The 13,147-nt window shown below is 41.3% G+C and overlaps 1 protein-coding gene across 1 annotated transcript in view; it reads left to right on the plus strand.

The window, feature by feature from the left end:
- Positions 1 to 13,147, plus strand: part of sdk1b (sidekick cell adhesion molecule 1b) — a 226,628-nt gene that overhangs the window by 207,840 nt on the left and 5,641 nt on the right. The window contains exons 39-44 of the mRNA XM_077604254.1: positions 5,559 to 5,745; positions 5,915 to 6,052; positions 6,135 to 6,296; positions 7,775 to 7,900; positions 11,942 to 12,106; positions 12,580 to 12,717. Of these exons, the coding sequence (XP_077460380.1) occupies positions 5,559 to 5,745; positions 5,915 to 6,052; positions 6,135 to 6,296; positions 7,775 to 7,900; positions 11,942 to 12,106; positions 12,580 to 12,717 (916 nt within the window). The remainder of the gene's footprint in view (positions 1 to 5,558; positions 5,746 to 5,914; positions 6,053 to 6,134; positions 6,297 to 7,774; positions 7,901 to 11,941; positions 12,107 to 12,579; positions 12,718 to 13,147) is intronic.

Genomic DNA, 13,147 nt, shown 5'->3' on the forward strand with positions numbered 1-13,147 from the left:
CATTACAAATAATGTGGAACCTGAGAGGGTTCATTTTGAAACTTGCTAATCATGGTGTGATATGACAGAGGTTTTTTACCCTTTGACAAAGTCAAATGATGCATGGGCCAACTTGATAACCTTTTATTTTCATTTCATAAGATTGGAATCAGGTTAAAAAAAGTTTTTATTTTCAAGTATACCTCAGTGTCTGCCTTTGACAGTGATAGGTGCCCAATCCTTTTTCATTAGAAGGTCTAGCAGCAGTCTTTCGATCCCTGTCAGCCTCCGTCAAATTAGATTAGACAACGGTCACCGTCATTAGCAGTGAAACTTGATCACTCATTGCCAGCCTTGCCAGTTGATATAGATTTGATCTCAATAACTGTGGCATGGCATGAGTGAAATTAATGAGTTGAAGGCTACAAGCACCAAATTGAACCAGAAGTATTAAGATATTCTAATATATTTGTATTTATGTAATTGAATTGAAAGCTTTTATTGTCATTATACAAGTATGATGAGACTTAAACAAACTAGAGAACAAAGACAAATGTTCCAGCAACAGAAAAAAGTGAAGAAAATCCTATCCAACTCTATTTTTCCCGTTTATATTTAGCTAATGGGTGACTTTGCAAGAGAAAATGTGATTTTTATGCCCTTTTCATTTGTTATTGTTTTATGATATTTGGGGGAAGCGTGCACCATGAGGATGCTCTAAATTGCCTATAGGTATTAGTGTGAGCGTGATTGGTTGTTTGTCGTCCTGCGATTGTCTGGCCACTGATTCAGGGTGTTACCTGCCTGTTGCCCATAGTTAGCTAGGATAGGCCCCAGCACCCCCACGACCCTTGAATGTAGTAATTTGCTGGCGGCAAATGACTGTGCTGTTCTCTATGGCCATTTGTCAAGATGCTTTCTTGTCTGTGCTTATTTCTTGTGTCCTCAAGAAATGCCATCCCAACTAAACTACTAAGTACTGTTCCAATCCTAAAATCACATCAGAACCAGAACAGTTAAATCCCTGGATGTTATTCTCGCCCCACTTTGCTTCACAGAAAACTTGTTGTGTTCTTGGGAACTGGCGTATCAAAGATTGCTTTGTGACAACAATGAACAACCACTCCTGCTCTGTAGAATCCCGGATACTTCTAAAAATCCCAAGGCAAAAATGAGTAGCTATAAATGCAACGGAAATCCGAACTGTTAAATATAAATGAACCGTTGTTGGATCTAATCGATAAACATTCAATAACTTCGAATTAGAGGAAGCACAAAGAGTCGGCCATGATGAGTTTTATCTAGCTTCAGCTGAAGGAGGGGGTCAGAGCAGCCAGCGGCAGGAGCGCGTCTATCCTCCAGCCTGACTAGTTTGAACTCCCTGAATCCCCCCAGCAGGTCGACTAGTTTTATTGACAAAGGTCATGTGACATAGGTACAGACTTTAGGCGGGAAACTGTGAACAAAGAAATGGGAGTGTCATGGTAGATGACGCGCCCCCAACTCATAGGTGTCACGGACGGAAATTTCCGCTCGGTCATGCAAAATTCTATTCTAGTGACTAAACTAAATAAACCTATTGACTAATAAAAAGCATAAGAATACATTCCATACTCCACAACCGTCGCTTGTGAATTTCTTTAGCCCTCCACAACGTAGCCAACTGTACGTATGTGATCATTATATAACAGAAGCGCACATGCAAGATTTACTATATGCTGCAAATTGGCATCGCGGTAGATTAAACACAGCTTTTTTATAATGACAATTCATGTTATCATAGTTATGAATGCGCACGACGAAGTACAATGCAGCACTCTCTGAGTGACCTGCTTCTTGCGTGTTGCAGTTTTAATGATTGATTCGTCTCGGTTGCCAGGGTCTGGTAATCAGGCAGATTGGATGAGGGAAAAAAAGTGACCCTAACATGCTGATTTGCCATCAACGTGGCTCTCTGCATGCTCTGAAGAGTTTTGTTCATTCAATTTAAGATGAGCAAGAAGTGACATTTTAAACAAAAATTAAAAAATATGCATACGCCCCCATTTGACTGGCATATCTTGCTATTGAAACATGCCAAGCAAGCCAGAATAAACCATGAATCTCATCTCATTTTCTGAACCACTTTATCCTCACTAGAGTCGCGGGGGATGCTGGAGCCTATCCCAGCTGATTTCGGGCCAGAGGCGGGGGACACCCTGAATTGGTGGCCAGCCAATCACCAGGCACAAGGAGACAAACAACCATCCATGCCCACACTCATACCTAGGGGCAATTTAGAGTGTCCAATCAGCCTACCACGCATGTCTTTGGAATGTGGGAGGAAACTGGAGTACCCGGAGAAAACCCACGTAGGCCGGGGGAGAACATGCAAACTCCATACAGGTGGATTTGAACCCAGGTCCTCCACTGTGAGGCCAATGCGCTAACCACTCGCTTCACCGCCCTAAACCATAAATAAAATGAATTATTTAGTTAATTATTGGTTCATAAGACCCATTGCCTGAGTGTGCACTGGACAGAATATATATTTAAAACTGATCAAAAGTACTTGTATTACTTAATTTATGGTCAAGTCCACCTCAGTTCTGAGATCGAGGGTTTAATCCCCGGTGGCTTCCGACCTTCCTCTGTAAAGTTTGCATATTCTCCTCATGTGTTTTCTTCCGGGTAGTCCAGTTTATTCCCACATCCCAAAAATATGCATGGTAGGCTGGTTGAACACTCCAAATTGTCCCTAGCTATGAGTGTGAGCGTGAATTGTTGCTTGTCTCATTGTGCCCTGCAATTGGCTAGCAATCAATTCAGGGTGTCCCGTCGCCTACTGCCCAGAGTTGGCTGGGAAATTTTCCACGACCCTTGTGAGGATGAGTATTACTCTCGCCTAAAAATGTGGTGTAAAACACTGCCGAGAGAGACACTGTTCATTTGCAAAACCTGTTTAATATCCTATTGGAAAATAACAAACCCTAAGTAATGAAAGACACAGAACACAGCAGTTTTAATTTTAATTATATTGTTCACTCAAGCAGTGTTTCGGCCTCACAGTTCTCAGGTCGACGGTTCGATCCCACGTCCGGAGCTTCCTGTATGGAGTTTTAATGTTCTGGTTGGGCTTGCGTGTGTTTTCTTCAAGTTATCTGGTTTCCTCCCACATTCCAAAGACATGCATGGTAAGCTGGTCTAAATTGCCAATAGGTGAGTGTGAGAGTTAATGGTTTTCGGTCTTCTTTGTACTGCGATTGGCTGGCCGCCAATTCAGGGTGTCCCCAGTCACCACCCTTGATCCTTGTGAGGATAAGCAGTAAAGAAAATTACATCCACTGTGCATCCTGAGTCACTTTGCTTAAAGACTGCTGGTTTAGTGCTGCCATCAAGTGCTCCTCCTAAGGGAGTACCCTAAAGTAATGAATTGGAATGATAATGTTCCACAGTACTTTGCACATTTGCAAATAAAACTCCAACTCCATTTTTGAGTGATTGTTGTCGTTATGTAAAATGAGTGTTTTTAAAATTCAGAAAAAAATAGAATTTATTATTTATAAGTCACAAAGGCAAAAGTTGTAGTGCAAACACTGTTTATTTATTTGCATTCTTTATAGTAAATATGAACTGGTGTGCAGGTCTAAAAATCAGTTAACTGTGCTATATTAAATGATTAAATACACAATGATATGTCAATAAGGCGTTAATTGTTAACTGTAAATCATTCATTCATTGATTTTCTGAACCACTTATATAGTCAACAACTAGGGGCACCAGACAGGGGACACCCCAATATGGTGGCCAGCCAATTGCAGGGCACAGGGAGACGGACAACCATTCACGCACATACACATACCTAGGGGCAATATAAAGGGTTCAACAAGCCTACCCTGCATTGTTTTGGAATGTGGGAGGAAACGGTAGTACCTGGAGAAAATATGCAAACTCCACCCAGTGAAGGCTGACCTGGTATCAAACCCTCGATCACAGAATTGTGAGGCCAACTTGTTAACCGCTCCGTCACCGCTCTGTAAATTATTATGAATTAAACTCTTTAAATAGAGTTGTTGTTGTTTTTGCTATTTTCCAATGCACGTAAATGTAGTTCCGAATTAAACTAAGCCAAGATATCTTCGTGTACAAAATATTGTGCGCTCAACACTTTGATGAATTATAACCATCTTTTAGCCAAAGCTATAAATAAAATAAATGAAAAGTTCTGTCACATCTGCTATGGCTCTCTTCTCTTACTTTAAAAGCTCTTGTGAATACAATATACTTTTTTTTTCTGTCCTTCTTAATTCATTTATAATGCACGAAGCTCATCCAGCATAGCTGTTGCAATTAGTGTGAATCGGCTACGACGACTCTTCATGTCGAGTCTTTATTTGCAGCCGCTTAGCACCTTTTTTTTCTCTTTTTTTTGCGTGTTAGAGATCGTCAGTGTGTGTTGGTTGGGCTTTTGCTCAAGTAGATCAAAGAAATGAAGTTGTACTTGCAGTGTTACGAGTGTCGAAAGAATGCCTCTTTGATTGCTTTAGAAGTATTCCACAGTCTGAGTAGTTAAAGTGCATTGCTCGCTTACCCTGTACGTATTGCCTTTTAACTATTCCATCCAAACTTATTTGAGGTGGGTTTTGATGAGCATATGTAGGTGTTGATTTTATTTATATCAACTCAGAACTTTTTCAATAAATGGTAACATAACATGATTTTCTAAATTAATTGCATTTGCACTGATAAGCAGTACTGGAAATTGTTTTATTGGGTAATTTCATTGCCTATTGGAAAAAAATAAAGGTATAATTCAGCCTTTTTGAAAACCATCTTTTTACGCTGAAGATAAATCAATCCTTTGAGGATAAGCAAAACAGAGAATGAATAGATGGAAAAAAAATGAAACTAGTAGAGCATAACATTAGTTCAAAATAAACGATATATATAAATACAAGGAAAAGCAGTGCTGAAAATCAATGAAGACTGAATAAAACCCCTTAAAGACAAAGCATTCTTAGTTGTAATTACTTTGATACAAGCAGAATCACAAAAACAACTGTAGTTTTTGAATGTGTGTCCTTTAAGTGTCAGTTTGCAAATTTGCTATTAAGATTGGAAGGATTTGCAAATCAAACCAATGTTCAACTAAAACAACAGATTAATACTGCTAGTTTTATGCTCTCATTAGGCAAATCATAAAAAGGATAAGCGAATTTTGCATTTGATATCTACACTAGAAACCTTCACATACCTAAATTCACATGAAGAAGCAATACATATGAGTACGTATGTTCAGAAGCAAACTTACTACATCAAATTAACCATGCCAAAAATCCCTACATCTCTAAAAACTCATGAAAACAACTGAACCATGCCTTTGTCAATTTAGTCCTTACCTACTGTATGTGTCCGGTCAGTAGCGGAATCCTTCTCTTGATAGTTAAGCAGCATTGTCACTATTTTACATTATCAGAATAAATGAGATGGTGTCAAGGAGCAGAGAACGTGAAAGTAGACAGTGGATACAATGAGGCGAGACAACAAATGGGCTGTGGAGATGTCGGTCAGGGTTGGTTAGTACTCCTCTTGTGTCGCAGGTACACTACTGGCAAAAGGGCAGACAGAACCAGACAGAGAAGGTGAAGGTGATTTTTGTCCCAAACACCCGCATACTCCTGAGTAACCTCAGCAGCTACACACATTACCTGGTTACTCTCACCGCCTTTAACACGGCTGGAGATGGACCTCCCAGCGACCCACGTGGTGCACAAACTCGACAGTCAGGTAGTATATATTAAGTAAAAATATTTGTTGTTGTAATCGTATAAAGAAAATTGTTGCCATTTTTATATAGAATATGATTTGAAAACTCTAGAAAACAAACCTGTTTAAAAAAAATAATTCTTGCTATCTTGTGTGTGGACCCTGTATGACAATCATGACAACCTTGCAGCCCCCAGCAAGCCCAGCTATCTCTCCTTCACTGAGGTGACCGAAGGGAGTGTCAATGTCTCATGGGGGGCTCCTTTAACCCCCAATGGCCTGCTGGAGGGCTACCAGGTCGTCTACCAGCCCACCGCTCCAGTGCAAGGTACACACTTTCATTTTGTTAGCACTCAAATGCTTACAACAACAAAAAATAAAGACAAAGTCAACATATCAATTGTGACTAGGCGTCAGCAAAGTGGTGACGGTGGACGTGAAGGGCAGCTGGCAGAGATGGTTAAAGGTTCGAGACCTGGTGAAAGGGGCCACGTACACATTCATTGTCCAAGCCCGTACCGTCAGTTATGGCCCGCCGATACATGCAAACATCACAGCAGAGCCAGTGAAAGGTGGGCATTAATCAGTGTTGTTTTTTATATCTGGTAAGCTTTTAATACTTGATGCATAAGTTTAATACATGTGTCAAAGTGGCGGCCCGGGGGCCAAATCTGGCCCGCCGCATCATTTTGGGTGGCCCGGGAAAGTAAATCATGAGTGCCGACTTTCTGTTTTAGGATCAAATTAAAATTAAGAGTATAGATGTGTATTAAATTTCCTGATTTTCCCCCTTTTAAATCAATAATTGTAATTTTTTAATCATTTTTTCTGTTTTTAGTTCAAAAATCATTTTGTAACATCTAAAAATATATTTTAAAAAATGCTAAAATAAACATTGTTTTAGGTCTATAAAATCTGAATATTCAGGGATTTTAATCCAGTTCTTTTAATCAATTTATTTTAAAAAATATCTAAATATTATATCTAAAATGGTCCAGCCCACATGAAATCGAGTTGACGTTAACGCGACCCGCGAACCAACCCGAGTCTGACACCCCTGGTTTAATACATAACATGAATGAGTGTGTAACTGTACAGGACAAACTGAAGGCTGTGACGAAAAGTGCACGTCACCTACTGGCTCACTCGTAACCTAAAAGCAACAAGTCTGCAAATAATTGATCAACCCTGATGCAAACAAACAAAACAAATAATCAGCCTCTGAGGCTCGATATATACTGGCCCATGCTACAAAGCTGCCAAGTTTCAGGATAATGAGATCACAAATAAAAGGAGGAGTAGGATTTCAAAGTTATATACTACACGAAAAAGAACAACAACAACTGGTGCTACTACTACTGCTACTAGTGGAGAGGCAACTTAACAGTCCTTCAGCCTGTGAAAAAAAACTATAAAACCTAAGATTTGTGCGTACCATGTTACTTATCAAATAATTATAGACTAAAGCCCTGTAAAGCCACCACTCAAGAAGTTATTGTTGTTCTGCTTGTGGAACTTTACATTGAGGTTTTACACTGGTATTTGTGAACATCTTAAAATTTGGTAGAGTTGTAGCATGGGACAGTATTTAAAGATCCTCGCAACCCAATTCTTTATTTTTATTTTTTTTAATAATTTTTGTTGGAATCTGATTTATTGGCTGACTTATGTGTTGCCTATAGTTTACAAGTTAGCTTGTAGAAGGCATGGGCGAACAGCTTTCAGGCTATAGTGCGCCATGGCACACTCGTAGTTGTTTAAATAATAGTTGTAATAATTATGAATATATATATATATATGTATCTATATAAAATTTGATAAAACTCATTACTACCAAATACAGTCATCCCCTCCACCGTGGGTGCCCCATGTCAATGATGTCTTTATATAGAGTTTTGTTACTTCAGATTTCTTAGCTTTTTGTTTATTTTCTGGTACAATTCCACTGTTAACTGCAAGTCAACTTGTCTTTTTCGTGTTTGCTTCCACCAAACCAATATACTAATCTGATACAATATGTATACGTGTCTTTCCCTATTTGCATGTGCAGGCGCACCTGGATCGCCTGCAGAGATATCCATCACCAAGGAGTCTTCCTCCCTCACTATCCACTGGGCAGAGGGCGACAGCGGGCCTGCACCCATAACCGGTTACGTAATCGAGTCGCGTCCCTCAGGTGATGAAAATCAGACCTTTTTGAGTTTTTTAACTGCTCTGTCTCCCGGATTTTATGCGCCGCCACATTAATCAGCTCCACTGCAATCCTGGAATGAGCTGATCTATTAGAGTTTTGATCGTCATTGGCAAATGATTTAATGGTCATGGTAAATTGTAGACTATTATGCTGATCCCGACTGGAATAGTGAACTAAATCAACTTCATTACATTTACTACTCTTCTGCTACACAAAAGAGTGCAGGCCCATCAAGTACAAGTTGTACACCTCCCCCGATGGGTTCCTTTCCTGTGTGGAGTTAGCATGTTTCTACCTGTGCCTGCGTGGGTTTTCTCCAGGTGCTCTGAAAAACATGCGTTGTAGGGTGATTTACTACTCCAAATTGTCCGTGGGTATCAGTGTGTACGCGAATAGTTGTTTGTCTCTTTCTACCCCGCGATTAGCTGGCAACCAATTCAGGGTGTTCCCAGCCGACTGCCTATAGTCAGCTGGGATAGGCTCTGGCGACCCCCGCAAACCTTTTAAAGATAAGTGGATCAGAAAATTAATGAACATCATAACTGCGCAATTATTCATCCATTCATTCATTTTCTGAACCTCTTTGTCCTCAAAATGGTCGCAGGAGGTTCTAGATCAGGGGTCTCAAACTTGCGGCCCGCGGGCCAACTGCGGCCCGCGGGACGATAATTTGCGGCCCCCGTCTTAATATGAAAGATCGATTTTTTTTTTTTTTTTTTTTTTTTTAATTTTTTTTTTTTTTTTTTTTTTTACCCCTTTCCCCATGATGGCGCCGTTTAAGTGGCAGCCAGTGGCAGTAGCTCTGTCCACTCATGTTTTTCTTGTTTTACAGCATGTTTTACATGAAAAATTAGAGGGAACATTGACATGCACCTGCTTGTGGCAGGTGTGATACTGGTGTGCCGATAGCGAGCAATGATGATGTCGTGACCGGATGATTCGCCTAAAGACGTTTCGCCGACGGACGTTTGACAGACGGACAGGTCGTACTAGTATTTGTTAGTTTAATGATTAAATACAAATACTAGTATTTGTATTTAATCATTAAACGCTGTTTTCAGCTGGATTTGACCGAATTTGAGAGCATTTTGAGCCGTTTGGCGAATGGACGTCTATAGACGTTTTTTTGCCTCCATCGCGATATCATCCAGTATTTGTATTTAATCATTAAATGCTGTTTTAGGATGGATTTGACCCGATTGCTGTCATTTTACGGCTCGGTTCTGCTACATCTGCCTGCCCAAGAGTGCTTATTCCCGGACTGCCATTGAAGGTAGACGAACATTGATTTTTACTATAATTTGGACAACACCGGCGGCGGGCCGGATTAAAAATCCTAACGGGCCGTATATGGCCCGCGGGCCGAGGTTGAAAAACTTGTACACACACGATCCGGCGGGGCGAGCGTTCGAATCCCGTTTCGGCGAAACCTCCGTTCGGCCGAATGAACGTTCGGTGGAACGTCCATTCGGCGACCTGCCCGTCTGTCAAACGTCCGTCGGCGAAACGTCTTTAGGCGAATCATCCGAGTACCGATGATGTCGCTCACACTGGTACTCAGTGCGCTCAGGGAGGTTGTCTTTCTGCTCAGACCAACAAAAAATTAGAGGGAACTTTGGTTCGGAGCTGAATGAACCAATCACGGTGAGGTATACGGCTCTGGAGGGCGGGACATCGGCCGGGCTGTCCAGTGCCTCGCTCACTCACTCATTCATTCCTCCAATCAGCTGGGCGGAGGAGAAGCCGTGAGGCCGATCACTCCGCTCGGCGCGCACACTCCTCCGCTGCTCTCAGCATAGAACTGAATGAGGCGCTATGATCCGTGATCCAGCCTGTGTCAGTGTCTGTAGCCATCTCCGCGATTGAAACGGAGAGCGAAAGTGCACATGCGCCACAAACCCGCGCGACTGAATGTGAAAGATCAACCCGAGACTCATTCCAAGTGGAAAAACATATTACAGAGCCCCAGAGATGTCTCTTTCAAAGCCTGCCGTGAAGAGAAAGGTCGGTGATGAGCACAGACAGTTTCAAGAAAAGTGGGGAGTGCAATATTTCTTTGTTGAACACAGGGGCACCCCGACGTGTCTCATTTACACTGAAAAAGTTGCGGTGCACAAGGAATACAATTTGAAACGTAATTGTACTATGAGACATGCTGAGGAGTACGAAAAATACCAGGGAGATGAGAGAGCCAACCAGGTTGCCAGTCTTAAAACACGTCTTCTGAGGCAACAGGATCTCTTCAAGAAGGCTACCAAAGACAGTAATGCAGCAGTCAAAGCTAGCTACGCCGTTTGTGAGTTGATTGATCCTGTGCTAAGTGATCCCAAATGGCTCATGGACTTGGCTTTTCTTGTTGATATCACACATGAGCTTAATGTACTGAACAAGAAGCTACAAGGCCAGGGGCAACTTGTCAGTGCTGCCTAGCATTCTGCACTAAACTTGTGTTATGGAAAGCCCAGCTCTCTCAGACAAACCTTTGCCATTTCCCAGCATGCAAGGCTCTCGTGGATGCAGGCACACCATTCAGTGGTGAGAAGTATGTTGAGGCCATTTCGAAGCTACAGGAGGAATTTGATCACAGATTTGCAGACTTCAAGACACACAAAGCCACATTTCAAATTTTTGCGGACCCCTTCTCCTTTGATGTGCAAGATGCCCATCCTGAGCTTCAAATGGAGCTCATTGACCTGCAGTGCAACTCTGCACTCAAAGCCAAGTTCAGGGAGGTGAGTGGAGAAGCAGACAAGCTTGGGCAATTTTTGAGAGAGTTGACCCCCAGCTTCCCTGAACTTTCCCGAAGGTTCAAGCGGACCATGTGCCTTTTTGGGAGCAGATACTTGTGTGAGAAGCTCTTCTCCACCTTGAACTTCAATAAGTCCAAGTACAGGTCCAGACTTACTGATGAGCATCTTCAAGCTCTACTGAGGGTCTCCACTGCTTCCTCCCTCAAGCCAAATGTGACTATGTGAGAAGAAGCGCTGCCAGGTCTCTAGCAGCAAGGAGTAGGCAAAAGAAGCCGTGTTCAGAATATTTCATGTTCAATGTTCCATTCAAGTTCAGAAAGTTAAAGGTTAAAGAGCTGTTAATACAGACATTTGAAACGGAATAAAAATAATTCATTTTCTCTACTTAGCCAGCCAGTGTATATCTACTGTATGCTCATTAGTATTATTTGGTTTTATATTACTGATTGATTTCTTTTTTATTCATCTTTAAGTTAATTTATTTAATTCATTATTTTTTGTTAAAAAATAAAGATATTTGATAACGTTGGAAAGTTTTATCAGTGCTTTTCTTGTGGAAATCCTGATGCGGCCCAGTCTCACCCAGACTCGGCCTCTAGTGGCCCCCAGGTAAATTGAGTTCGAGACCCCTGTTCTAGATCCAATCATAGGTGACTTCGGGCACGAGGCGGGGGACACCCTGAATTGGTGGCCAATCACAGGGCACGAGGAGTCAAACAACCTTTCACACTCACACTCATACCTAGCGGCAATTTAGAGTCTTCAATCAGTCTACCAGGAAGGTTTCTGGAATGTGGGATGAAACCAGAGTACCTGGAGAAAACCCACGCAGCCCTGGGGAGAACATGCAAACACCACACAGGTGGACCGGCCCGGATTCGAACTTAGGACGCACGAGCTGTGAGGCCGACTTAATATGACTTCATGTTATTTAGTCTATACTATTAATTAACTGTTTTAGCATAATTGTTTGTATTTTGTCTATGCTGCAGTTACAATTGAAGTTATCCGTGTGGGATGAAGAAAAGACTATTCTATTCTTACGATGAATACGTCAAAATAAAACCCAAATCAACATCAAATATGGCCACAAGAAAGCAGAAATATTAAAAAGGAGACAAATAACCTTAAAAGACTTACATTGTGTTAGCATGAAGTCCACATTATACGAGGAAACATTAAAATAATTTAATTGAAATTATATGATTTAAACATTCGTAATCGAATGGCTTTATATTTACCTTATTTACTTTGCATACCCCCATGCGTTTAGATGAGGGTTTGTGGGACTCTTTCGTCCGACTGCTGTCTCCCGGCACCCGGTCCGTGTCTGTTCCACTGGAGCGCCTGCGACCCGGGATTAGCTACGAGTTCCGAGTCATCGCCATCAACCGCTTTGGCTTCGGTCAGCCGAGCAAACCCTCAGCTGCGCTCGCTGGTAAACACTCACACAATTACACGCACACTTAACCCAACAATTAAATGAAAATTTGGATGGCCTTCCTCTTTATTTTGAAGATGATTCAAGGGAAACAATTGGTTTAAAACATATTTTCGCATATGCATTCCATTGCCTATATGGCTATTATACCTCCACTATCTCAACCCGTTCAACCAATGTCAACGTCAAGATATGAGTTTTATTATTTCTCATGTTTTTGCTCATTGTTTTATATGTAAATTTATAGAGAAATTGAACAAATGTTCAAATATCCTTATTCAGATCATTGGTAGAACAGGAACTGTATTTTTCGGACAGTGCGCCTTATGTATGTAATTTGTGTTGCCATTACTGTCCTCGAAAAAATAACACAAAAAAGTCTGGTAGGTTCTTCTTACTGTTTGAGTTGTTTTTGTGCCATGCTACTCATACACTTTTTACAACATTCTTAATTTATTTTGTGTCTAAAGCTTTGTCCGAGCGACCATTCTATGAGGAGTGGTGGTTCTTGCTGGTTATGGCATTGGTGGGCCTCATCCTCATTCTCATCCTAGTTTTCACTCTTCTGCTACATGGACACGGCAACAAGTACAAAGGCTGTGGCACAGGTGAGACTACTTTGAACACGGGATGACAAAAGTACTTGCATTTTATAAGAAGTGCGCAAGTGCAGGATGCTTTTAAAATTCATTTTCACCACTGCTTTTAAACGGATGTCTTCAATTTAGTCATGGAAATTTGTTATCCCTTCTGACAGCTCATTACATGCACAGCACTGGTGAATAATGTGTTTTTTAAGAGTTGTATTATTTTAAAAAGTTGACTAGTTAAGAGTAAACTCGCCCAGGGCAACCCAAGATGAGCCTCGGGGAGGAAAACCAGGTCATATTTATTTCTCCCCCTGATCCCCTCAAGCATCTCAGTGTCGAAAGAAAACAAAGCATTGTATACATACAGTATATAGACTTTGTAATCTACTCTGAGTAAGGCTCCAGGCAGATACTGGGAATAGCTTTTTAATTAGGTCTTAAGTTATTT

Source organism: Stigmatopora argus, chromosome 7, assembly GCF_051989625.1.
Source record: "Stigmatopora argus isolate UIUO_Sarg chromosome 7, RoL_Sarg_1.0, whole genome shotgun sequence".
NCBI lineage: Eukaryota > Metazoa > Chordata > Actinopteri > Syngnathiformes > Syngnathidae > Stigmatopora > Stigmatopora argus.